Here is a 27,490-nt window from a genome sequence, read left to right on the forward strand (position 1 = left end):
TGCTCTCTGTCTACCCTCTCCTCCCCTCTCCCTCTCATCTTCTCTCAACCTCACTCCTCTCTTCTCCCTCCTCTCGCCTCCTCCGCGGCCCAAACCAGACTAGACCAGCCCAAACCAGCCCAGAGCACGGAGCTGTAGAGGTTCAGCCAGAGAGAACAGAGAAAACCCAGACTCAGAACTGCCAGCTGGCTCTACCTAGTGGCTGTGTGTTTTGGGCCAAAACCTGATAGGGTTCACGGACACGTGTGTAGTCATAGGAAGACACACGCAAAAACACACACATGGGGGGTGGGGGGGTCCTCATTTCATTCCTCACAAAGCTAACAAGATTCAGACATCACGCCTGAGCACCTCTGAGGACTACAAGGTCAACCCCCACCACACACATGCGCACACACACAAACAATATTCCTTCTGTCACCCCTACCTTCAAACACAGGAGAAATATACACACTGATGTGTCTTTGTTCTCACTGAAAAATGCCGGCAAAAAACACTTAACATGGCTCCAGTACCGAACCGTTGTCCCATCTGCCTTCTACCTGTCAAGAGAATTAAGCTGCATTCTTTGTTTACCTTCCATCGCCAGCTAACATCAAGGCTGTGCTGAGCTAACCACTTAAAAGCGTCAGTCGCCATGAATCCTCTCACCTGGAAGCAGCTTTTATCGTTGTAGGGGATTTTAATCAAACAAACGTTAGACAAACACTGGCGCAATGTTACCAGCATGTATTATGCCCCACTAATGGAAGAAAATAGTGTGCCTCGGACTACATCTGTACATCTGTGTACAAAGCCACCCGAACACGTCTCCCCGCCAGCAAAGAGAGAGCCACTTGCATTTAAGACGATGAGACAATGGAAAGATGAAGAAGAATCTACTCTAAAACACTGCTTTGAGAATACAGACTGCAACGTGTTCAGAGCTTCATCCACCAAGACACCACCAACATTGAGGAATATTGCTATATGCACATTGGTCGTCACTGGCTTTATTAAGAAGTATGTAGATGACGTTGTTCCAACGGAATCAGTTTGGTTATATTGTATAATATATCTTAAGATCTTAGATGAAAGGAGAAAACCCAGATCCTGCTGAAAGTCTGTAGCCTACTGCTGGATTCACCGTAGAGATACCGTGACGAATACCACACATCATGAGGGATGCAAAAGTGTGAATTTTCACCAAGCCGCCGGTATCGAGGAAATCCCCGGTCGAGTCTTTACGTGTCTATGCAAGTTATGTGGCGTGCGTCTTTACAGAGACCTTCAGCCTGTCCCAGTTGCGGGCTGTATTTCCCTCCTGCTTCAAGGAGGCCACCATCATCCAGGTACACCCAAGAAAAAAGATTTTCCTGTGATGTTGTGAGGTATTTTTAAGTTTTGTCTGAATACTATAGCTCCACATTTATGAGCATCCTGACCTGCTGCATCGTGGAATGCATAGAACTGGCTCTGCACACGACCGCTGGGCATCCCAGGAAGTGGTGAAGACCAGGCTTGGAATTTCGTCATTTTAGGGGCAAGGCCATTTGGCCTACGGTTTCACAAAAATGTTTAGAGCACAAAGGCCATGGAGTGAAATAAGAGGATTTGGAGCTTACAAATGAACAACTTGACTTGTTGATAGGAGGAAAAAACTTTTTTTCTATCATATTTTGAATAACGACAAATTTTTCCACATAAAAGTTAAATTGCATTACATCTACTCCCCCTCAACATTTTTATAGATTCTGGAATCTGTTTCATTTCAGAAGTTTTAGTTGGGAGTGTTCACATGACAACAACAAACAGGCTACTGTATTGACAGTTAAGTAATGTTAAGGCTAGCTAGCCAGCATAACATTACCTCAGTCACCCAAAAGTAAACCACAAAGTATCCTTTAATATCACAAACCTGCGTTAATGAGTACGACCAAAATAAAAACATTTACTGACTTTTTGTTTTGTGGAGCAATTAATTCTTGCTTTCTAATCTTTCACCACAAACTCTGCCATGTCGAGTAATGTCAAACCTAACATTACTTCTCTGGGTTTTCGGGGCATCACGGCCAGAGCGAAGGGCAACAACGGCCGTGACCGCTGTGAAATTCCTATGTTGGTGAAGACACCATCCAGCAGGTGGTAGATGTTCTTTGGGTATGGACTCCGAAACCATTCTCATCCCAGCCACGTGCTATTCATTGACCTGCTGTCGCCCCACAAAATGTTTAAATGTAAATGCTTTATGTATATAACGTGGCGCAAACGCACCCATGCCCCACAAATCACCGTCACGCCAACGACCCCAACACAAACATCTGGCAATTTCCAGAAGATTCCGGAAGCTGCCAGCTGGTCCAGTCTCGCCCCTCCACACCTGACTCCTCGGCTGCCCCAGAGTTGATGCTGCCTTCCCAAAAACTGGGTTTCTTATTTGGTTTTGATTTCTCCCTCTTCCCTTCTCTTCCTGTGTCCCTCCCCGTTACAGTACTTTGATTACTAGAGCTGCTTCTGTGTCCTGCTGCCACTAATGGTATTGTTACTACTTTTTTCACAATAATTAAAAATTCTCTAGCATTCTAGTATGCCATGCGTATCCTACGCATAAGACCATTAAAACCTTATCCTAACCCAAACCTTACATCTAGTAACCTCAACTCCTAAACCTTAAACCCAATCCCTAACATGTAACCTAATCATTCGAGGCCTAAACCTAACACTTACGCCTGAAATAGTAATTCCTTCTGGACCAGCAATATGTTCTCACTTTCTCATGTTTTTTCTTGATTTATTTTGAGGACATTTGTTTTTTCACAAGTATGCCGTGTCTTTCACAAGTATTCAGGACCCCTTCACTTTCTCCAGATCTTGTTGTGTTGTAGGCTTAATTTATACTTGATTAAAGTATCTCATGTACTTAATTATTCAGACCCTAAAGTTGTGTACTTTGTAGAATTGCCTTTGACAGCAGTTACAGCTTGATATCTTCTTCAGCACACCTATACCAGCTACGTACTCCCAGCTTCTACTGGAATAAGGGTCTTAATACCTCTGGACATGAGATATTTTGGTATTTTATTAATAAATTGTCATATTTATTATGTGTTTTCAAACAATGTGTTTTCTTATTGTGGGATATTGTGTGTAGATGGTTAAAAAGGTATCAATTAAGTCTGTAACAGAACAAAATGTGAAGATGGTTTCAATATTTTCTTTGGGCACTGTAGTTAAATGGGTAGACACACAAACACACACACACACATGAACACATGCTGAAAACCCACACAGAGCATCCTTCTCACACACACTCTAACCTGGAAAGTATTTGAGTTGAATAATTTATTAAACTACTAATGGTATATATGTGTCCAATTTATAATTGAATTGTGAGTGTGAGAGTGTGTGTGTTTTGGCCTGACTGGGTATTGATCCACAGGCCTTCTGATCCACTCCTGGAGGAATTAAACGATACATTACAGTAATCAATGCAGGCTCACGAGGCACCCAACCCCATGTATTTGTGTGTGTGTTTGACAAATCACCCCTTAGCTAGAGAGGTAGAGGCTGACTAAAGGGAAACAAAGCAGGAGTCGGGTTGGTAGGAAATAGAATGTGAGTGAGTGCGTGTACGTGTGTGCTCTGTGAACTAGCTGCCATCTTATATCACATACACAGCTCCACATTGCCCCTCACACAGAGCAGACATATTAACTGTATAAGACTCAATTAAACTAGATAGATTCTCTGTGCTGCAGGATATGTCATTAAATTATATTAAATATGTACTTTCCTCAGGTTATTATTAAAGTAATGTGTTTTTCTGACATAAAATTGATAGTTAGTACTGACCTAATGGTGCCGTGTCCAGTCAGCCTGGCTATCACGTGCCCCCTAGTGTGACCACAGGGTCACTGCAGGCCAGGACTGCTGCCCTGCTGCTTATCGCCAGTGCTACTCTCTGTGTAATACACACCCAGTGGGGGTATTTCTCACTGTGTAATACACCCCCCAGTGGGGGTATGTCTCTCTCTCTGTGTAATACACCCCCAATTGAAGTATGTCTCTGTGTAATACACCCCCTATAGAAGTATGTCTCTGTGTAATACTCCCCCATAGAAGTATGTCTCTGTGTAATACTCCCCCAATAGAGGTATGTCTCTGTGTAATACTCCTCCAGCAGAGGTATGTTTCTGTGTAATACTCCCCCAGTAGAGGTATGTCTCTGTGTAATACTCCTCCAATAGAAGTATGTTTCTCTGTAATGCTCCTCCAGTAGAAATATACAGTATGTCTCTGTAATACATCCCCTATAGAGGTATGTCTCTGTGAAATACTCCCCCAATAGAGGTATGTCTCTATGTAATACTCACCCAGTAGAGTTTTGTCTCTCTGTAATACTTCTCCAGTAGATGTATGTCTCTCTGTAATACTCCTCCAGTAGAGATATGTCTCTGTATTTCTCCCCTAGTATAGCTATGTCTCTGTAATACTCACCCAGTATAGCTATGTCTTTGTAATACTCACCCAGTAGAGGTATGTCTCTCTGTAATACTCACCCAGTAGAGGTATGTCTCTCTGTATTACTCCTCCAGTAGAGATATGTCTCTGTAATACTCACCCAGTAGAGGTATGTCTCTCTGTATTACTCCTCCAGTAGAGATATGTCTCTGTAATACTCACCCAGTAGAGGTATGTCTCTCTGTAATACTCCTCCAGTAAAGATATGTCTCTGTAATACTCACCCAGTAGAGGTATGTCTCTCTTTAGTACTTCTCCAGTAGAGATACCATACCATACCATCTTCTTCCGCTTATCCGGGGCCGGGTCGCGGGGGCAGCAGAGATATGTCTCTGTAATACTCACCCAGTCGAGGTATGTCTCTCTGTAATACTCCTCCAGTAGAGATATGTCTCTGTAATACTCATCCAGTAGAGGTATGTCTCTCTGTAGTACTTCTCCAGTAGAGATATGTCTCTGTAATACTCCCCCAGTAGAGGTATGTCTCTCTGTAATACTCCTCCAGTAGAGATATGTCTCTGTAATACTCATCCAGTAGAGGTATGTCTCTCTGTATTACTCCTCCAGTAGAGATATGTCTCTGTAATACTCACCCAGTAGAGGTATGTCTCTCTGTAATACTCCCCTAGTCCAGGTATGTCTTTCTCCCTGCAGTGTGTAAGTAGTATAGGAGGCTGTCTAGTAGAAGACTGAGGTTTAAATTGAAAATGGCGTTACCTCGGTTCAGAGCACACTTCATAATGTCAGGGCCCTCAGGACAGCCGGATCAATAAATGATTTCCAGAGACGTGCTTTTGGAAGCTTCTGTCCTGAAAGCGTCTGTTGGTGTATTAGTGTGGGGGTGTTTTCCCTGGCACAGAGAAGCTGTGAAATCCTATAGTAGGCTTAATGTCTTTGTTCTCCTGTGTTCCCTGCTATGGGCTGACTGGTTGCCTGAGTGATTTGCTCATTGTCAGGCTGGCTGCTTCACTCACTCACTGACTGACTGGCTGACTGGTTTGCTCAATAAGCGCATGGCTGACTGGCTAGATTACTGGCTGGCTCATTGGTTATCTGACTGCTTTGTCTGAGTGCTTGGTTGATTAACTGGCTTATTGGCTGACTGGTTGGCCCACATTTTGGTTAACTGGTTTGCAAACTGCCTGTCAGACTATTTGGCTGACTGGTTGCTTGGTCGGTACATTCATTGGGTCAGTCATATAGATCTCTGGGTGAGATATTGCCCCAGTGATTCTTTTTGACAGTGATGTTATTCTGAGAACTGTACGTTAAACAGCCTGTATCTCCCTGATTGCAGGAGGAAATGTGGCACCCTCTACCTGGTCACGCACATACAAAGACACACGTTCCCTGGAACACACACACGGATGCACCCATCAATGCACATACACTCCCACACACACTACATCACAGCCATCTAGCGTTTTATGCTTCTCTGCACAAATTGAATCCTGCTCTGAGAACCGGGGGAATTTAGTAATTTGTGTGTGTGTGTCACCTTGCTTAGATGTTAAAATCACTCAAATCAGGTGGGTGTGTTGTGTGGGGTAGGTGGGTAGTGGTGTGTGTGTGTGTGTGTGTGTGTGTTTGAGAAAGAGAGAGAGAGAGAGAGAGAGAGAGAGAGAGAGAGAGAAGAAATTAGACATTGTCTGGAAACAACAAATCCAGGAACATTAATTTTGGCTGGGGGGCTGAGATATATATTTAAAAATTGTACATAACCCCACTTCTTGTACTTAAAAAAAATCTAAGTCGAACTGCTAGTATTTTATAAACACTTGCTCACATGTATTTAACTAGCATATCATATTAAACTTTCTAGCGGGTATTTTTGTTACATGAAACAACTCACTTGTGCTGAGTTTCATGTAGAGAGGTGTTTTCCCACCGGATGCATTTTGGAACATTTGCACAAAGCGCTTACAATGTAAAGGCATAATACTTTATCAACACATTAAGCTAAACAAAAATGAATTAGACAAAGTATTGACCAGAAAAGAATGTGAGAAACACCATGCGAGGTAAATTTAAGATTCCGCTCCGTCTCTCAGCTGTTTGCTCATTTGCTGAGGGTCCCATCAGAGCAGCCGACAGGATGTGCAGCAATTAAAATATGTCAGTGTGGCTGGAATACCAAGAGTGTCCCATTTACATGTGTACTCATTGTCTACATAATGGGCGGGGGGTGCTCCTTTGTATCAGTGTGCGTTATCTGTGTTTGAACTACAGGTGCTTCTATTACTCTGGTGTTTGTATCATTGACAGTGGCTTGTTCATGCCCTATTCATCTCCTCTTTTTCATCTGTACAATAGCAGTCAGACAGAAGCATAGTTCTTTCTTTCCTGCCATTTAGAAAGCCAGAATGAGTATTTGGCTATGTGCGCTCTCTCTCTCTCTCTCCCCCCCTCTCTCTCTTTGAGTGTGGGGCCCGTGCTTGGCCTCTAGCATACAATTATTTTGTATTTCACTTCTACATCGTGTGTTTCTATTCTGTTATCAGACTCAGACGGCAGATGGTATCGGACATCTACGGCAGGATCGGCTTCACAGGCCTGTGTATCGCTCCATACGTTTTGTTGCCGGGGGGGAAGGCCATAAGAACGTCTTGTACCCAGGCCCAGCGTCACCACGCTACCCCAGTTGTGTTGTGATTACAATGCAGTTATTTCATTTACTCTGGTTGTTTGGCATTCTAAAGCAGGGTATGCCTACGTTTATGTTTGCCTATTTGCATGCAATAAATTTTTGGAATCTACTATTGACAAAGCTTTGCTAGAACAGTAATAGGCTAGGATTTATGTATAATTTTCATGTTTCAGATATTTGTTTTGTGATGTTTGGGCAGCTACTAGGCCAATTAGGAGATCTGTAACAGCTCACTGCCTTCAATATAATGGGATTATCATGCTCTATTTTATAGGGAATCTATTAAAATTGATTCTCCAATTTAACATTTTTGATTCTCCAACTTTCTCTGCATGCAGGTAGGCAACAATGATTCTACTGTTTGGCTACAGATGTAGGTGTATATTGAAGCTTTCAGAGCCTTTCAGGGCGTTTACATTTCAAACAGGCAGCATGCTAGTGGAAGGGATGTTTTACTATTGACGGACTCCGGTCGTTAATGTCTTTCAGTGAAAATTAAGAATGTACTAAGTTTGTCCATTTTATTCTGGAGCATGATGGACCCTCTACTGACAAACTGTGAACTAAAACCTGGAAATAGACATAGTCAATCTACATTCGTCCAGTTAAGCATTGGGGGCTTCTTGCTGCCATTTGTGACCATGACTTATAAATGCGTGTTTTGATTGCTAGACATACAAATGAATAATATTTCAGAATACCTTTTCAAGTTTCACGTTGCGTCCGCAATCTGATTCCATTGAGACCGTCTTCGGCTTGACTGCTGCGTGGGTGATGTGAGCTTATTGTTCACCACCTGCTGCAGCTAAATAGGATTTGTTCTCTACTTTGTTGATCATGGATGTTTTGGTCAGTCTTTCATAACTTTACATTTTCAATTAATTGTATTCATTCTTGATTCTATACATGCAATGTTTTTTTTTTCCTCTAATGATGCCATAAGATTGATACAATCTTCTTAGTGCTCATTTAACAACAGTTCTGAGTTGGAGGCCTGACTACATCGAGTTGGGTTTAGTGCAACAAAAAAAAAAATTCTCTGTAATGTCAGACCATTCTTTGTTTGCCACAACCAAAACATTCATGCACTTCTGTCAGATACATCCACTGTCCTTTTCCTTGGTTTTGTTGTTGTAAAATAACTAAACTCTAAATATATTAATTGGGTGTCATTTGAGATGTTAATTGGGTGGTCATTTGACAAATGTGTATTTAAAATGTAGAAATTTCAGCAGACAAAGAATGTGTCAGCTTTACAGAATACAAACATAGATAAAACGGTAAGTATTTGTTCGCTTTCTTTTTCCACTGAAATAAACTTAATATAGACTGAGGTCCAGCCTGCATATATATATATGGTATATCCCCACTCAACTTGTATGTGGTACCAGAAGGCTATTTCAGTGGAGATCTAGGGACTAGGAACTTAGCTAGCATGTGGTGGAGGCCAAACACAGGCCGCGAAAAAAGGAGCAGTGAGAGAGGTCAAGGTTCGGTGATGATCTGTGTTATTGGAGCAGATGATTGGCTGGTGGGTTCTGTGGTGTGACCAGGGATTAACCTCTAGACTGACCTTTATCAAGGACTTTACCTTCATCTGTATGTGAGACCCAGTTCTAATAACATAACAGTTCCAACATAGATAGTAAAACATGACAAACTGGTCCTAACAAGGTTTCTTAGTCGGCCCCTACGGGAAAAAGGCTGTACTCGATTTAGGAGTTATGTTTACGGTGAAACATAGTCTTGGACTTGTGGATACTTTTAGATTTAGGCAATATGTGTTAGGTTTAGGGTCAGGTGATTGGGCAAGTTTATATTGTTAATTTACGACATAATTGTAAATTTACGACATAACATCATTAAATGATATTTATCTCTTCCTCTCAGGTGTGGGACCAGTGGAGTCGTCCGAGGGGTGTGCTCTGCCTGACCATGCTCCTGTTGTGCTAGACAAGCTGATAGAAGCTCTCGAGAGACAGGGTAAACAGAGTTAAATAATATGTACAGTGGGGAGAACAAGTATTTGGTACACTGCCGATTTTTCACTGTGAGTGACGAAATCTAAAACAAAAATCCAGAAAATCACATTGTATGATGTATGATTGTTTGCAATTACAGAGATCATACATTTCCTGTAGTTCTTGACCTGGTTTGCACACACTGCAGCAGGGATTTTGGCCCGCTCCTCCATACTGACCTTCTCCAGATCCTTCAGGTTTCGGGGCTGTCGCTGGGCAATACGGACTTTCAGCTCAGGTCTGGAGACTGGCTAGGCCACTCCAGGACCTTGAGATGCTTCTTACGGAGCCACTCCTTAGTTGCCCTGGCTGTGTGTTTCGGGTCGTTGTCATGCTGTAAGACCCAGCCACGACCCATCTTCAATGCTCTTGCTGAGGGAAGGAGTTTGTTGGCCAAGATCTCGCGATACATGGACCCATCCATCCTCCCCTCAATACGGTGCAGTCGTCCTGTCGCCTTAGCAGAAAAGGTTTGGGATGGTGTTCTTGGGGTTGTACTCATCCTTCTTCCTCCAAACACGGCGAGTGGAGTTTAGACCAAAAAGCTCTATTTTTGTCTCATCAGACCACATGACCTTCTCCCATTCCTCCTCTGGATCATCCAGATGGTCATTGGCAAACTTCAGATGGGCCTGGACATGCGCTGGCTTGAGCAGGGGACATTGCGTGCCCCTGCAGTATTTTAATCCATGACAGTGTAGTGTATTATTAATGGTTTTCTTTGAGACTGTGGTCCCAGCTCTCTTCAGGTCATTGACCAGGTCCTGCCGTGTATTTCTGGGCTGATCCCTCACCGTCCTCATGATCATTGATGCCCCACGAGGTGAGCTCTTGCATGGAGCCCCAGACCGAGGGAGATTGACCGTCATCTTGAACTTCTTCCATTTTCTAATAATTGTGCCTGCAGTTGTTACCTTCTCACCAAGCTGCTTGCCTATTGTCCTGTAGCCCATCCCAGCCTTGTGCAGGTCTACAATTTTATCCCTGATGTCCTTACACAGCTCTCTGGTCTTGGCCATTGTGGAGAGGTTGGAGTCTGTTTGATTGAGTGTGTGGACAGGTGTCTTTTATACAGGTAACGAGTTCAAACAGGTGCAGTTAATACAGGTAATGAGTGGAGAACAGGAGGGCTTCTTAAAGAAAAACTAACAGGTCTGTGAGAGCTGGAATTCTTACTGGTTGGTAGGTGATCAAATACGTATGTCATGCAATAAAAAGCAAATTAATTATTTAAAAATCATACAATGTGATTATCTGGATTTTTTTTCTACATGCTTTGTAAGTAGGAAAACCTGCAAAATCAACAGTGTATCAAATACTTGTTCTCCCCACTGTATATTACTGATAGCGTACTGTTTTTGTACACATTTTAATAAATACCTTGCTAATGTCAATTTGTTTTAGCATCACGCTGTTGATTGTAGCTGTATACATCTGTTTTGGATGTATTCAGTGTATTTTCACAATGCAATTAGTCACCAGTTGTACACTTAGAAATAAAATACAGTAACTGTGTCAGCCTGTTTTGTTATGCATTCAATAGTTAATATCAATGCATGTTTATTAATGTTTTTCTTAGCTTGCCTTATGTATGTTGTGTTAAGATGTTACTACATCCCTCTTGTCTTTGCTTCTCTTAACTAGGCTTGGAGAGTGAGCCTCTGTATCGGACCCCTCCAGCCTCCACTGGACCCCCTGAACTGCTACAGGCTCTTGACACAGGTAAATAAACCTTACATATTCATACATAACCATTCATGACACAGATACATGGACCTTTTATAACTTTTTATTACACAGGTATATAAACCTTAGACAAACCTATGTAACATTAGTACATAAACCCTACACAACACAGGTACATAAATCCTACATAACACAGGTACATATACCCTACATAACATAGGTACGTAAACCATACATAACACAGGTACCTAAATCCGAGATAACACAGGTAACATATACCTGACATAACACATGTACATTTACCCTACATAACACAGATACATAAACCTTACATAAAACAGGCACATAAAACCTACATGATACAGGTACATCAAACCTACATAACACAAGTACATAAAACCTACACAACACAGGTACATAAATCCTGCATAACACTGGTACATAAATCCTGCATAACACAGGTTCATAAACCCTGAATAACACAGGTTCATAAACCCTGAATAACACAGGTACATAAACCCTGAATAACACAGGTACATAAACCCTGAATAACACAGGTACATATAAACCCTACATAACACAGGTACATGAACACTACATGACACAGGTACATAAATCCTATATGACGCATGTACCTGAACCCTACATATCACAGGTACATAAACCCTACATAACACCTGTACATCAAACCTACATAACACAGGTACATAAACCCTACATAACACAGGTATATTAACCCTACATAACACTAGTACATAAACACTACATATCACCGGTACATCAAACCTACATAACACTGGTACATCAAACCTATGTAAAACAGGTACATCAAACCTACATTACACAGGTACGTAAACACTGCATAAACAGGTACGTAAACACAACATTACACAGGTACACAAACCCTACATTACACATGTATACAACCCCTACATTACACAGGAGAGTAAACCCTACATAATACAGATACATGAAACCTACATACCACAGGTAATCAAACTTACATAACAGGTACATAAACACTAAATAACACAGGTACATAAACCCTATATAACGCAGGTACCTAAACCCTACATATCACAGGTACATCAAACCTACATAACACTGTTAAATCAAAACTACATAACACTGGTACATCAAACCTACATAAAACAGGTACATTAAACCTACATAACACAGGTATGTAAACCCTACATTACACAGGTAAGTAAACCCAACATAATACAGATACATGAAACCTACATAACACAGGTACATCAAACTTACATAACACAGGTACATAAACACTAAATAAAACAGGTACATAAACCCTATATAACGCAGGTAGATAAACCCCACATAATGCAGGTACCTAAACCCTACATATCACAGGTACATCAAACCTACATAACACTGTTAAATCAAACCTACATAACACCGGTACATCAAACCTACATAACACCGGTATATCAAACCTACATAACACCGGTACATCAAACCTACGTAAAACAGGTACATTAAACCTACATAACACAGGTATGTAAACCCTACATTACACAGGTACATAAACCCTACATTACACCGGTAAGTAAACCCTACATAATACCGGTACATCAAACCTATATAACACCGGTACATCAAACCTACATAACACAGGTACGTAAACCCGACATTACACAGGTACACAAACTCTACATTACACAGGTACACAAACCCTACATTACACAGGTACACAAACCCTACATTACACAGGTACATAAACCCTACATAATACAGGTACATCAAACCTACATAACACCGGTACATCAAACCTACATAACACAGGTGCATAAACCCTACATAATACAGGTATATCAAACCTACATAACAAAGGTACATTAACCCTACATAGCACAGATATGTAAACCATACAAAACACAGGGTTTTCCAACATTCTCCCTGGGAACTACCAGACATTTCATATAACATTCATATGTTGTTGCCCTCAACAACTCATCTGATTCCATTAGTAAAAGCCTCGGTTATATCTGTCTAACTTAATCAGTTGTGTCATTCCAGGGTACGGAAACTCTACAAAACATTGATATTTGAACCCTTCACTGCCTCTTTCCCATAAAAACAAACGAAACAATTGGGCTTGACCTTGCTTATTGATGTAGCCTAGAGACCAGCGGGCAGAGATGACCACTTAAGAGGTGCACTCCAGACCTCAAATGATATTGTATGGGAGAAATGTGTATTTGGTCAAATCCTATGGCCCTCCTACATCACTTTATCAACAGGCAGAAACATAAACTGAAGTGATACAGGTTGCTGAAAACCAGAGGTATTAATCCCATTAGAGAAAAAGTTGGGAGAAGTTGGTTGGTGTTGAAGTTCAGTTTGGCTCCACAAGAGAGTGCTCTGACTCTGTACTATTTGGGCAGACATCACAGAACTTTCTGGAACAAAGACTGTCTCCGACCACAGTGTTGCAAACACTTCAGAGAAATAGCACCTGTGGAAACGTACACAGTACAACATGACGCATAACATAGGATAACATGGGATAAATGTCTGCCCACTGCATCGACACAGCATATCTACACAGCATATCTACACACCCTATCTATACAGCTTTACTTTTCACATATTGTTTTAATTCCGTAGGCATTGAGTATTCAATGAGTATTCATTGAGTATTCAGTTTCTGAGTGGTATATCTATTCACATAATAAATTATTGCAGAGCGCATTCGAGGCACCTCCGCCATTACATGCAGAAATGCCAGAAGAGACAGACCAGCTAACAATGACAGGTCATATATGTGTCTGTTAAAGTATACATGGGGGAGAGAGTTAATCAGATGGGGGGTTGACAGATGTGGACAGAGGTCTTGCCCATCACACACAGAACACAGACCCCTTCCTCAGGGTAGGGAGAGAATGTGTGAAATAGAGAACATGGAATGGATAAAACAAAGAGAGATTGAGAGAGAAATAATTTCTGTCTGTGAGTGTTTCTTGGAGTGGCGTGATTTGGTCCTTGTTATCTAGAAGTGTAAATGGTTGAGTGTGGGAGTAGAGGAGTGCGGGGTTACTGTACGGTAGCCTCTAACCCCCACCCTCTTCTGTTTTGGCTGAGGCTGTGCTCCGATCCGTGCATTGGCCCTGCTGTTATGTCAGAGGGAGTTGTTACATAGTCCAGAATTTCTCACGCTACTCTACATCCCTCCCAGTCAGTTGGCTTGAACACAGCTGCTATGATGCATTTAAAACCATGATTGTTAGTTTAAACAATAGTAGTGGTTGTCTTTTAGTGTGTTTGTCATATCTTGAAGACATTTGAAATAATCTGGATTTTCTTTCTTTTAGACCCATATTTTACCGCTTGATTTGGGTATCCCAAACTGAAAGTCTGCGATCTTGTTCCGTGTATTATTTACTGTCAGAAGACTAACTTAGAGCTTAAACTCTACAGGTTCTACAACAGATTTAGTGATGTTTGGCTTATCCATATACCTCATTTCCCAAGCCCTATGAATGCTATTCCATATGCAGTGGCTTGCACTAGCAGTTACAGGGGAACCAAATGTGCAAGTGGAAGAATAACAGAAGGTCTTTAGGGTGAATGATTTTTAAAACGTATGCATTTAAGTTATTTAGTGGGTCCTCATCTGTGGGCACGCACACGCGTGTATGTACATGATAGTGTACATGTTTGTTTTTGTGTGTGTGTGTGTGTTGCAGCCACAGAAACCTGGCCAGAACCATTACCTCATCACGCAGACTGCCGATTGGTAAATGGCATGGTTGTTGCCATAGTGACAGCTTGCTGTTTTTAGCTGTTGGTTCAGTGATGCCCACACTCCTCGTTGTTTTACCGCTCTGATTACATGCATCATGCAGGCACACAGCAGCCAACTTCTTTGACATAGAGTAGGAACCCAGTTCTGGAGAGGATGACTCATACACTAGCACGCGCACACTAGTGCACACACACACACACACACACACCTTTTATACACCCACACACATGCATGCATTTAATATTGTATAATATAGATTTTTAAATATGTATTTAATGTTGAATATATTTTTTACATAATTATGTAAGACTATGAAGTGCTGCAATTAATCTTCTAGCTGCAAATATATACTGTATATTCAAGTGAGTGGGTGTGTCCAAACTTTTGACTGGTGCTGTGTGTGTGTGTGCCTGTGTATGTGTGGAAACCACACACAATTTCAATTAAAACACATGCATGCATGTACTATTCATACTTTTTCAGAATTTATTCTGGTACCAGGATCTGCAGTTTTACCAAATCTTCTCAGGCTGCTCTGCCTGTCTGGACGATGCCTAGGAACAGAGTCACACCCTCTTTACCCAATGAAGACACAGAGAGCCTACACACACCCGCGTCACACCTTCACCCACCCTCTTTACCCAATGAAGACACAGAGAGCCTACACACACCCGCGTCACACCTTCACCCACCCTCTCCATTCACTCATTCATCACCATCCTCGTTTCCCTTACCTACCTTTGTGACAGGACCAGCTGAGATCAGCAAAACACCAATAAAAAACTGCTCCTCCCTTTTGCTCTTTCCTCCCCTCTGATTGGCTCTGGGTGATGTCACTGTGTATCGTACGCAGTAGTCGATAACCTATTAGAGGCCAGCATTGGTTTTACAGTCAGCTGGGGATTGCTCTGCAAACTGCTCTTCTGCTGCCTAACCTCTCAACATCGACCACAGCCTGATAGCCTATACCAGTTACAGTGCCTACATATACCAGTTACCATATGTATCTATACTATTTACAGTACCTACCTATACCAGTTACCATACCTACCTACAGAGATGCCCAGACTTCCCTCTCCCTAGACACTTCCTCCAGCTCTTCCGGGGGGACAACGAGGCGTTCCCAGGCCAGCCGGGAGACACAGTCCCTCCAGCGTGTCCTAGGTCTTCCCCAGGGTCTCCTCCCGGTGGGACGGGACTGGAACACCTTCCCAGGAAGGCATTCCGGAGGCATCCGAAACAGATGCCCAAGCCACCTCAGCTGACCCCTCTCGATGTGGAGGAGCAGCGGCTCTACTCTGAGCTCCTCCCGGGTGACCGAGCTTCTCACCCTATCTCTAAGGGATCGCCAAGCCACCCTGCGGAGAAATCTCATTTCGGCCGTCTGTATCTGGGATCTTGTCCTTTCGGTCATGACCCAAAGCTCATGACCATATGTGAGAGTAGGAACGTAGATTGACCGGTAAATCGAGAGCTTCGCCTTGCGGACAGACTACTTACACCAACTTCCCTAATTATCCACACCAGCTATCACACCTACCTACACCGGCTACCGTACCTACCTATACAAGCTATCCTAACTACCTATACAAGCTATCCTAACTACCTATACAAGCTATCCTAACTACCTATACCAGCTACCCTAACTACCTATACCAGCTACCCTAACTACCTATACCAGCTGCCCTAACTACCTATACCAGCTACCCTAACTACCTATACCAGCTGCCCTAACTACCTATACCAGCTTCCCTAACTACCTACACCAGCTACCCTAACTACCTACACCAGCTGCCCTAACTACCTACACCAGCTGCCCTAACTACCTACACCAGCTGCCCTAACTACGTACACCAGCTACCCTAACTACCTACACCAGCTACCCTAACTACCTACACCAGCTACCCTAACTACCTACACCAGCTGCCCTAACTACCTACACCAGCTGCCCTAACTACCTACACCAGCTACCCTAACTACCTACACCAGCTACCCTAACTACCTATACAAGCTACCCTAACTACCTATACAAGCTGCCCTAACTACCTACACCAGCTACCCAAACTACCTACACCAGCTGCCCTAACTTCATACACCAGTTACTGTACCTACCTATATCAGTTACCGTACCTACCTGTAGCAGTTACAGTACCTACCTGTACCAATTATTGTACCTACACTGTTAGTATACCTATCTATACCAGCTATCGTACCTATATATCTTTCTATAATCTATTTTATCTGCTGGCAGACCACACTGTTCTGGGGTAAATAATGTATTTTATCAGCAGGAAGACTATACTGTTCTGTGATGAATAATTTTTTTTTTCCAGCAGGCAGACTGCACTGAACTGGGGTGCATAATGTATTTTATCAGCCAGCAGACTGCATTGTACTGGGGTAGATAATGTATTTTATCAGCATGCCGACTACACTGACATACAACGCCCTGCCCTGTATGACATTATTCTTTATCTTCATCCGAATGTCCTTTTCCTCCCTATCTTCTCCCACAATCCTCTCCTCTATTAGTAACAATGTCTACTGTTCCAATTACATTCCTTTAGTGTGTACCTTTAAGGTTGTTGTCCCAACCGTTTCCCCTCCTGCTCTCTGCCATTCAGTGTAGTGAGTGGAGGTAAATCAGCAATGATGTCACCTCTTAGCAGCACCAGTCTTGTGTTTTTGGGGTCAGAACTCACATGACAGAGCAGAGAGAGGCTCACTATGTAGCACACCCTTGGATTTTGTCCCTCCATGCTTTACTATTTTTCTTCCTCTTTCCTGTCTCCATCTCTCTTCTCCATCTCTCTACTACTTCTGTCTTCTCCATCTCTCTTCTCCATCTCTCTTCTCCATCTCTCTTCTCCATCTCTCTACTCCATCTCTCTACTCCATCTCTCTACTCCATCTGTCTTCTCCATCTCTCTTCTCCATCTCTCTTCTCCATCTCTCTACTCCATCTCTCTACTCCATCTCTCTACTCCATCTCTCTACTCCATCTCTCTTCTCCATCTCTCTTCTCCATCTGTCTTATCCATCTCTCTTATCCATCTGTCTTTTCCATATCTCTGCTCCATCTGTCTTCTCCATCTGTCTTCTCCATCTCTCTACTCCATCTCTCTTCTCCATCTCTTTTCAACAACTCTCTTCACCTCTGTTTTCTCCTTGACCAGGATTGTTCTGTGTTGATGGTTTACTGTTGTCGTTCAGGTGGGTGTAGTTTACATTCTGTACTGGGTGTTCCGGCCCAGCCCTCTCCTTTCCTGGCTCCGGTTCTCACCCTCGAACCTCCCTGTTTACTCTCAACCTCAGCACCTCATCACCTCTGGCTTAGTGCGTGCACAGCACCCGTTCATGCTCCCACATTAGCGCACTCCATCGGACCCAATGACACACAACGCCATGTCCCCAAAGAACCTGTCTACCGACATCACACACATGTTCCGGTTCATTCCATTTCGCCTGTGTATACTGACTGGCTGCTCGGCATCAAAGAGATATGAGCATTCTAGAGCAGTGCGTCCGGTACAGATGGCTCGACAGAGGGGTCAGGCAAGACGCACATGCCCTGACATGATGACTCACATGTTGATGTCAGCTCTGGCGCTTTTGATGGTACTGTCCCTTCCATGGCCAGTGATTGAGATTTCAGCTGTACGGAAAGCCTCTTCTCCAGACTCGAAAGACAGAGAGACGCAGATGCAGAGCTGAGGCGTACAGGATCTGTATGTGGTTGAGCAGGAATGAGACTTGTCATATCCATGGTTATTTTCCTCTACGTCCGTGAGGTCAAGGGCGTTGATTTACTAGAAGTGTTCCGTGTTACAGCCAGCAGCATAGAGCTGCTTAGACAACACAGGACTGTTTGCGGTACTGAGGACATTGCCGGGAACCTGAGGACAGTTAGTAGAATCGGGGGAACTTATTATGGGGGATAATACTGTAGAGGCCGTTACATTTCTCAGCATAATTAAGGTTTAGTCAGCTGTACGTGGCCAGAAACGTACAGCACTCTTAGAATTACATGCAGCACTGTTAGAGGTCTTTGGAAATTCCCGGCCCTACAGGAAATCACAACCGAGGTTATGGCCTCAATATCAAGCACAGCGCATGCTGTATTGAAAGCCTTCTTTCTTATTCTGCTTAAAGCAACCGAAGCACCAGAAAGAGGGCCAATTTAGTCCTTTCATTCTGACTGGGGGGAATGCATAGCATTAACATCCCCACACTCTTGATTTTCCTGGTAATAGAGGCACTTTCGTTATTGTCGGAAACACCTCTGAACCACGTCAGCTCTGTCTGCCTGGGTCTCTGGGTATATGGCTTTTGCCTGGCATTGCAACCCGACAGGTTTCTGACTCCACCCTTCCACAGACACACAGCCTAGACAGATCCCCCCGCCACATCTTGTGTACTGACCCTGGGGGCTGCTATGGCGTCTGCCTCCTCTCTCCTTGTGGTTCTCGCTTCCTTTATCTCTCTTTTTCTACAACTCTGCCTACCTACCTACAGTGCCGTGAAATTCAAAAATTATTGTTTTATTTTATGAAGGAAAAAACTTCCAAACCAACTGGTAAAACTTGGAACCGTGGTGAATCTTCCTAGGAGTGGCCAGCATACCAACATTTCTCCAAAGGTGTAGCAACGACTCATCCAGAAAGCCACAAAAACAACCAGGGCAGCATTTATGGAACTGCAGGGAATGTCTAGCCTTAACTAAGCTCTACAATCATGATTTGATAAGAAAGAATAAGACTGGACAAAACATTTATTTGCGCAAACCACTGCTCACTAAGAGAAACATTAGTGCTTGTCTCACATATGCAAAAAAGCATATTGATGACCCCAATGCCATTTGGGATAATGTTCTATGGACAGATGAGACAAGAACTTTTTGCAGACACAGGTCACATTATATCTGGTGTTAAGCAAACACAGTATTTCACAATAAGAATGTCATCCCAACAGTCAAACATGGTGGTGGTAGTTTGATGGTGTGGGGATGCTTTGCTGCCTCAGGGCCTGGAAGACTTGCCATGATTGAAGGAACCATGGATTCTGCTTTCAACCTGAAAATTTTGTAAGAGAATGTCTGAAACCTCAGTGTGTGTTCTGAAGCTGCGTAATTGGTTTATGTAGCAGGAAAATAATTCTAAACATAGGCTTGATACTGTCCACCCTTGCTGTCTTGCCAGGTGGACTCTCATCGCCACTGGGATGCCTTCCCTCCAATGCCATTTAGGGTCGGAGTCTCTGGCTTGTTGTTGTCTATCTGTTGCACACTTGGGCTGTACTCTGCAGGCAATACTCAGCCCTCATTCAGGGTGGTTGCGGTTGGTGGGTGTCCCTTTGGTTGATGCTTGGCAATGTGGGTGGATTGATTTCCTGCCTGTTGGGCCCTGTCCAGGCCTCCCCTGGATAGGGCCACATTGTCACTGGACCCCCCTGTCTCAGCCCCAAGGTCTTACGCTGCTATATTATTGTGGCGGGGGAGTAGGGTGTGTTCTCCTTCTCCACTAGAAATCCTTGTAGATCAAAATGTTCCCTGTCTCCTCCCCCGTGTTGCTCCTGACCTTGTCCGTCTGGTCATGCTGCTGACCTGAAATAGACTCAGGACTCAGCCCACATGCATTTATTCATTAACAATGTTCACCCGGCACAGCCAGAAGAGGACTGGTCACCCCTCTATGCCTGGTTCCTCTCTAGGTCTTTTTCCTAAATTTAAGCTTTCTATGGGTGTTTTCCCCCAGCCACTGAAATTCAACACTACTGTTGTTTGCTCCTTGGGGTTTAAGGCCGGGTGTTTTGTAAAAGCACTTTGTGACAACTGCTGATGTAAAAAGGGCTTTATAAATAAATTTGATTGATTGATAATCACGAGTAAGTCTGCCTCAGAATGGCTCATTAGAAACAAAATGAATGTTTTGGTGTGGCCTAGCCAAAGTCCTGACTTGAACTCCATTTAGATGCTGTGGCAGGAAATTAAATTAACAGAACCGGAAGACGGTGACTGTCTGGGCGTCGGATGCTACCTATCTTTCCAGCTTTGGCTTCATCGGTGAGACGTTGGCACGAAAGTATCATCAACACCTACTTCCTGAGTTCAAACTTGGGTATATTCATATAAACCGTTGTCCCCAGCCACAACTCGCTGGGTGTCTGTTTTGGTCGAGGCGGAGCAGTGGAGTTGATACCCTACAATGTGTTCATGTGAGAGGCCAGCGTTCCCAGTGTTCCAGGATTGATTCAGAGCACAGATCAACAGTGAGGAGAGCCAAGCTGGAACCAAACAGGCAGACAGGAGGCATCCATCCGCCCAACACTTTGATCCGCAAATGGAAAAAGGGGCAAATCAAGCAGAGCTTTAAAACAAAAACACAGGCGAATCAGATCCAAATCCATCTTGTGCCCAAAAAAGTGGGGGAGCTACAAATGTGTGAAATCTGCCTCAGATCCATTCCCCAACTCAGTCGCGGACAGTGTACACACACTGCACACACACACTGCACACACACACACGCATCACCCACACACACGCACGCACACACACACACCACATACACGCTGGCTCAGAGACAAACCGAGATGAATCTGGGGTGGCACAGCACCAGTCTCAGCTGACTGGAACATATCGTACAGCGCCATGCAGTCACACACAATGCCTGGTAACTTTTACATCGTAACTGTCTGACTGCAACAAACGCACAGCCTCAAAACATCACAACGCTTGGATTGAGCACATTCCACTTTCCGATTCAGTACATGGAAAAACAAATAAGCCGGGGAGGTATAAAAAAATAAATGAAAATGACACTCCAAATAAAATCTGTTGTTTGAGTAGATGGTTATCTGTCTGTGCTCTGTCATATCTGTGATAGCAGTAGAAGGTTGAGGGAGGCGTGAAATAGGTAAACACTAGACAAATGCAGGAACCAGAGCTGGCGGTTGTGTGGAGCTGCTGCGGGATGACACAGGAGGGAGAGGCGCCGTCTGTGGTTAGCTGAGAGAAATTGGCTCCTAGCCTGGATATCACAGGACTTAGACCTCCTGACTCTCTGTCTGTTTCTGCCCACCCCCCCCCCACCCTCTCTTTCTGTGGAGAACACAGCGGGTGTCTTTCGACCGCTCGCTCTGTCTGTCTAGGAGGTATGTCACAGATCTCTGGTACAAAAGCTCTGCTGATCAGTTCCTCCGTTTTCCCCCAACTGAATATACAGTGACACCGTGTTGTTGTCCCGGCTCAGAATCCCTGACCCTGGCTTTCTCTGCTTGTTGTCTAGAAGGAGGAAATACAATGGTGGCGTGTTCGTGTGTTTGCAGCAGGGATAAAGATTAGCTTATTCAATAATGAAAAGCTGTAGCTGATGGAATTAGAGCTAGTCACAGAGAACCAGTTGTCCTTGTCCACTACAGAGTTGTCTCTTGGTGAACGAGACCCTTTCAATCTGCTTCAATCAACTCTATTGAATAAACTGGGATTATGTTTCCAGTAATACATTATTTGGTTGCATGCATCAGTTTTTTTGTGTCTATGTTGAAATGTGTTTTCCACAAACTGTTTTGCTCAACTCAATTAGAAAGTAATGTACTAATGCTACACACAGTTATAGAGGGACACACAGATAAACAGAGAGAGAGAAAGAGACACACACAAACCCAGACACAGTTGTTTTACTGTACTCATTGGAGTTTCTTATGATCACTATTGATTTTCATTAGAAATGACTTTTACCCCTAACCTGAACCTTTAAAACCCCACTATAACCCTAACCGTGACCTAAAGTCTATAAAGGTCATTATTTTAGAGGACTGGCAAAATGTCCTCACTGGTCATGATTTGCCATGGTGGATATTTGTACAGTATAGTAGTACAAACACAGCCAGAGAAAGGCACACACACAGCTAGACACACACACAGCCAGAGAGACACACACACACACACCCAGAGAGACACACATATATAAAGCCAGAGAGACACACACACATAAAGCCAGAGAGAGAGACACACACACAGCCAGAGAAACACACACACAAAGCCAGAGAGACACACACACACAGCCATTGACACACTCACACACACACAGCCAGAGAGACACACACACACACACACACAGCCAGAGACACACACACACAGCCAGAGAGACACACACACAAAGCCAGAGAGACACACACACACACAGCCATTGACACCCACACAGCCAGAGAGAGACACACACACAGCCAGAGACACACTTACACAGCCAGAGACACACACACACACAAAGCCATAGACACACACACACACACACACACACACACATAGCCAGAGAAAGAGAGACACACACACACACACACACACACACACACAGCCAGAGACACACACACATAGCCAGAGGGACACACACAAAGCCAGAGACACACACACACACACACAAATCCAGAGACACACACACAAATCCAGAGAGACACACACACAAAGCCAGAGACACACACACACACACACATAGCCAGAGAGAGACACACACACACACACACACACACACACACAAAGCCATAGACACACACACACCTAGCCAGAGAAAGAGACACACACACACAGCCAGAGACACATACACACTACCAGAGAAACACACACACAGCCAGAGACACACACACACACACAAATCCAGAGAGACACACACACACACAAAGCCAGAGACACACACACACATAGCCAGAGAGACACACACACACACACACAAAGCCAGAGACACACACACAAAGCCAGAGACACAAAGACACTGCCAGAGAGACACACAGCCAGAGACACACACACACACAAGGCCAGAGAGAGACACACACACACAAGGCCAGAGAGAGACACACACACACACAAAGCCAGAGAGAGACACACACACACACAACGCCAGAGAGACACATACACACAACGCCAGAGAGACACACACACACAAAACCAGAGAGACACACACATTCAAATCCAGTGACACACACACATAGCCAGAGACACACACACACACACACAAAGCCAGAGAGACACACACAGCCAGAGACACACACACATAGCCAGAGACACACACACACAAAGCCAGAGAGACACACACACATAGCCAGAGGGACACACACAAAGCCAGAGAAACACACACACAGCCAGAGAGACACACATATAGCCAGAGAGACACACATATAGCCAGAGAGACACACATATAGCCAGAGAGACACACACCAAGCTAGAGAGACACACACCAAGCTAGAGAGACACACACATAGCCAGAGAGACACACACACAGCCAGAGTGACACACACACAGCCAGAGAGACACACACACAGCCAGAGAGACACACACACAGCCAGAGTGACACACACACAGCCAGAGTGACACACACACAAAGCCAGAAAGAGACACTTACAGTCAGAGAGAAACACACACAGCCTGAGAGACACACACAGCCAGAGAGGGAGACACACTGCCAGAGACATACACACACACAGCCAGAGAGACACACACAGCCTGAGAGACACACACAGCCAGAGAGGGAGACACACTGCCAGAGACACACACACCCACAGCCAGAGAGACACACATACACAGCCAGAGAGACACACAAACCCCTGCTTGAGAGAGGCACACACACGCAGCCAGAGAGACACACACAGCCAGAGAAAGACACACACACAAAGCCAGAGAGGGACAAACACACAGCCAGAGAGATACACACACACGCAGCCAGAGACACATACACACACACACACAGCCAGAGAGACAGAGACACACACTCAGACTGAGAGACAAAGAGAGACACACACACAGAGTGAGACGAAGAGTCACACACACACAGCCTGAGAGGGTGAGAGACACAGCCTGAGAGAGAGAGAAACTCTCAGCCAGAGAGAGAAATACACAAAAGTGCAGACCACTTATAGTTCTAAGTGGCCTGCAGAGTGGAAGGTCACTGCTTGATGAGTTCCTAAAATATTTTCCACTTTTTGTTGGAGAAAACGAAACAGATGAGGCATAAACTTCAATCTAACAAGACAAAGAAACTAATGGAAGCAGTAAAAGCTAAATTCTTCATTTCATAGCCTTTTGCCATCAAAGGAGTTGCTAGCCTTAGGACATCAGTGAGGTAATATCAGCTTTTAATGCAAAAGGGACTGGACAACTGAAAGAGTAAAAAAGGCCAGTAAGCCTTTAGTGGACTCTAATGGGAAGTACCCCAGACATTTTCCTTGCTTTCAGATGACAGCCAGAGTGCCCATCCCACTCTCTGCCCCCCTTCCCCATACAGCATGGAGTGCCCCTCCCACTCTCTGCCCCCTTCCCCATACAGCATGGAGTGCCCCTCCCACTCCCCACCCCCTTTCCTTATACAGCCCGAGGACTGCCCCTCCCGCGCTCTGCCCTGCTTCCCCAAACAGCAAGAAGAGTTCCCCTTACGTTTGATTATAGAGAACTTTCTTCTTAAACTCGTCAGTCTATACTTACTCTGCGAAAGGAAGGCTATTCTATGCAAGAAATTGATAAGAAACTGAAGATATCATACAACGTTGTATACAACTCCCTTCAAAGAACAGTGTGGACTGTCTCTAACCAGAATAGAAAGAGTGGGAGGCCCCGGTGCACAACTAAGCAAGAGGACAAATACATTAGAGTCTAGTTTGAGAAACAGACACCTGACAGGACCACAACTGGCAGCTTCATTAAATAGTACGTGTCTCATCAGCCAACGGCGACTCCGGGGTGCTGACCTTCTATGGAGTGTTGCCAAGAAAAAGCCATAACCCAGACTGGCCAATGCCAAAAAAAAGCATGGCACGGCTGGTTGTATGCGACCTTTCTGGGTTTGGGTCATGGTAACGACTCTGGTTCAGGGTCATGGTGAAGGCTGTGGTTGGGGGTCATGGTGAAATCTCTGGTTTGAGGGCATGTTGAGGCCTGTAGTTATAGGTCATGTTGGGAACTCTACTTAGGGTTCATGGTGCAGGCTCTGGTTGACCGATTTGTCAGGTTTTTCTCTATTTTGGGGGCCTTTGGGTCCCCACATGTACATATACAATGGGGAGAACAAGTATTTGATACACTCCCGATTTTGCCGGTTTTCCTACTTACAAAGCATGTCTGTAATTGTTATGATAGGTACTCTTCAACTGTGAGTGACGGAATCTGAAACAAAAATCTATCAAAAATCACACTGTATGATTTTTAAGTAATTAATTAGCATTTTATTGCATGACATAAGTATTTGATACATCAGAAAAGCAGAACTTAATATTTGGTACAGAAACCTTTTGTTTGCAATTACCGAGATCATATGTTGCCTGTAGTTCTTGACCAGGTTTGCACACACTGCAGCAGGGATTTTGGCCCACTCCTCCATACAGACCTTCTCCAGATCCTTCAGGTTTCGGGGCTGTCGCTGGGCAATACGGACTTTCAGCTCCCTCCAAAGATCTTCTATTGCGTTCACGTCTGGTGATTGGCTAGGCCACTCCAGGATCTTGAGATGCTTCTTACGGAGCCACTCCTTAGTTGCCCTGGCTGTGTGTTTCGGGTCATTGTCATGCTGGAAGACCCAGCCATGACCAATCTTCAATGCTCTTACTGAGGGTGTTGAAATTCAACACTACTGTTGTTTGCTCCTTGGGGTTTAAGGCCGGGTGTCTCTGTAAAGCACTTTGTGACAACTGCTGTTGTAAAAAGCGCTTTATAAATACATTTTGATTGATTGATTGATTGAAGGAGGTTGTTGGCCAAGATCTTGTGATACATGGCCCCATCCATCCTCCAAAGAATGATGTTTCCACCTCCATGCTTCACGGTTGGGATGGTGTTCTTGGGGTTGTACTCATCCTTCTTCTTCCTCCAAACATGGCAAGTGGAGTTTAGACCAAAAAGCTCTATTTTTGTCTCATCAGACCACATGACCTTCTCCCATTCCTCCTCTGGATCATCCAGATGGTCATTGGCAAACTTCAGACAGGCCTGGACATGCGCTGGCTTGAGCAGGGGGACCTTGCATGCGCTGCAGGATTTTAATCCATGACGGCGTAATGCGCTACTAATGGTTTTCTTTGAGACTGTGGTCCCAGCTCTCTTCAGGTCATTGACCAGGTCCTGCCGTGTAGTTCTGGGCTGATCCCTCACCTTCCTCATGATCATTGATGCCCCACGAGGTGAGATCTTGCATGGAGCCCCATACCGAGGGAGATTGACCGTCATCTTGAACTTCTTCCTTTTTCTAATAATTGCGCCAACAATTGTTGCCTTCTCACCAAGCTGCTTGCCTATTGTCCTGTAGCCCATCCCAGCCTTGTGCAGGTCTACAATTTTATCCCTGATGTCCTTTCACAGCTCTCTGGTCTTGACCATTGTGGAGAGGTTGGAGTCTGTTTGATTGAGTGTGTGGGCAGGTGTCTTTTATACAGGTAACGAGTTCAAACAGGTGCAGTTAATACAGGTAATGAGTGGAGAACAGGAGGGCTTCTTAAAGAAAAACTAACAGGTCAGTGAGAGCCGGAATTCTTACTGGTTGGTAAGTGATTAAATATTTATGTCATGCAATACAATGCAAATTCATTATTTAAAAATCATACAATGTGATTTTCTGGAATTTTTTTTAGATTCTGTCTCTCACAGTTGCAGTGTACCTATGTGTCACGTCCTGGCTATGCCCCTAGCCATCTCTGTACTGGGCTAAGACCATAGTCAGGACAGGACGGAAGGTGGCACCTCTATCCACCTCCGATCCTTTTGGTCTCCCCGATTGGAGGCAGGTGTAGATCGTTGCCTCCAATTGGGGACCCTATTTATGTCCACTGTGTAACCACACCCGTTGTGGTTCGTTTTGGTTTTGTCTGTGCATTGGATAGCCCACGTCACAAACCACCTGT

At 44.2% G+C, this 27,490-nt stretch overlaps 1 protein-coding gene across 1 annotated transcript in view; it reads left to right on the forward strand.

Annotated features, from left to right (window-relative positions):
- The window catches only part of pik3r3b (phosphoinositide-3-kinase, regulatory subunit 3b (gamma)), a 209,803-nt gene that overhangs the window by 62,313 nt on the left and 120,000 nt on the right, over nucleotides 1–27,490 (forward strand). The window contains exons 3-4 of the mRNA XM_029121550.2: nucleotides 9,038–9,130; nucleotides 10,813–10,890. Coding sequence (XP_028977383.2) covers nucleotides 9,038–9,130; nucleotides 10,813–10,890 — 171 coding nt within the window. The remainder of the gene's footprint in view (nucleotides 1–9,037; nucleotides 9,131–10,812; nucleotides 10,891–27,490) is intronic.

The sequence above is a fragment of the Esox lucius genome, chromosome 8, assembly GCF_011004845.1.
Source record: "Esox lucius isolate fEsoLuc1 chromosome 8, fEsoLuc1.pri, whole genome shotgun sequence".
NCBI lineage: Eukaryota > Metazoa > Chordata > Actinopteri > Esociformes > Esocidae > Esox > Esox lucius.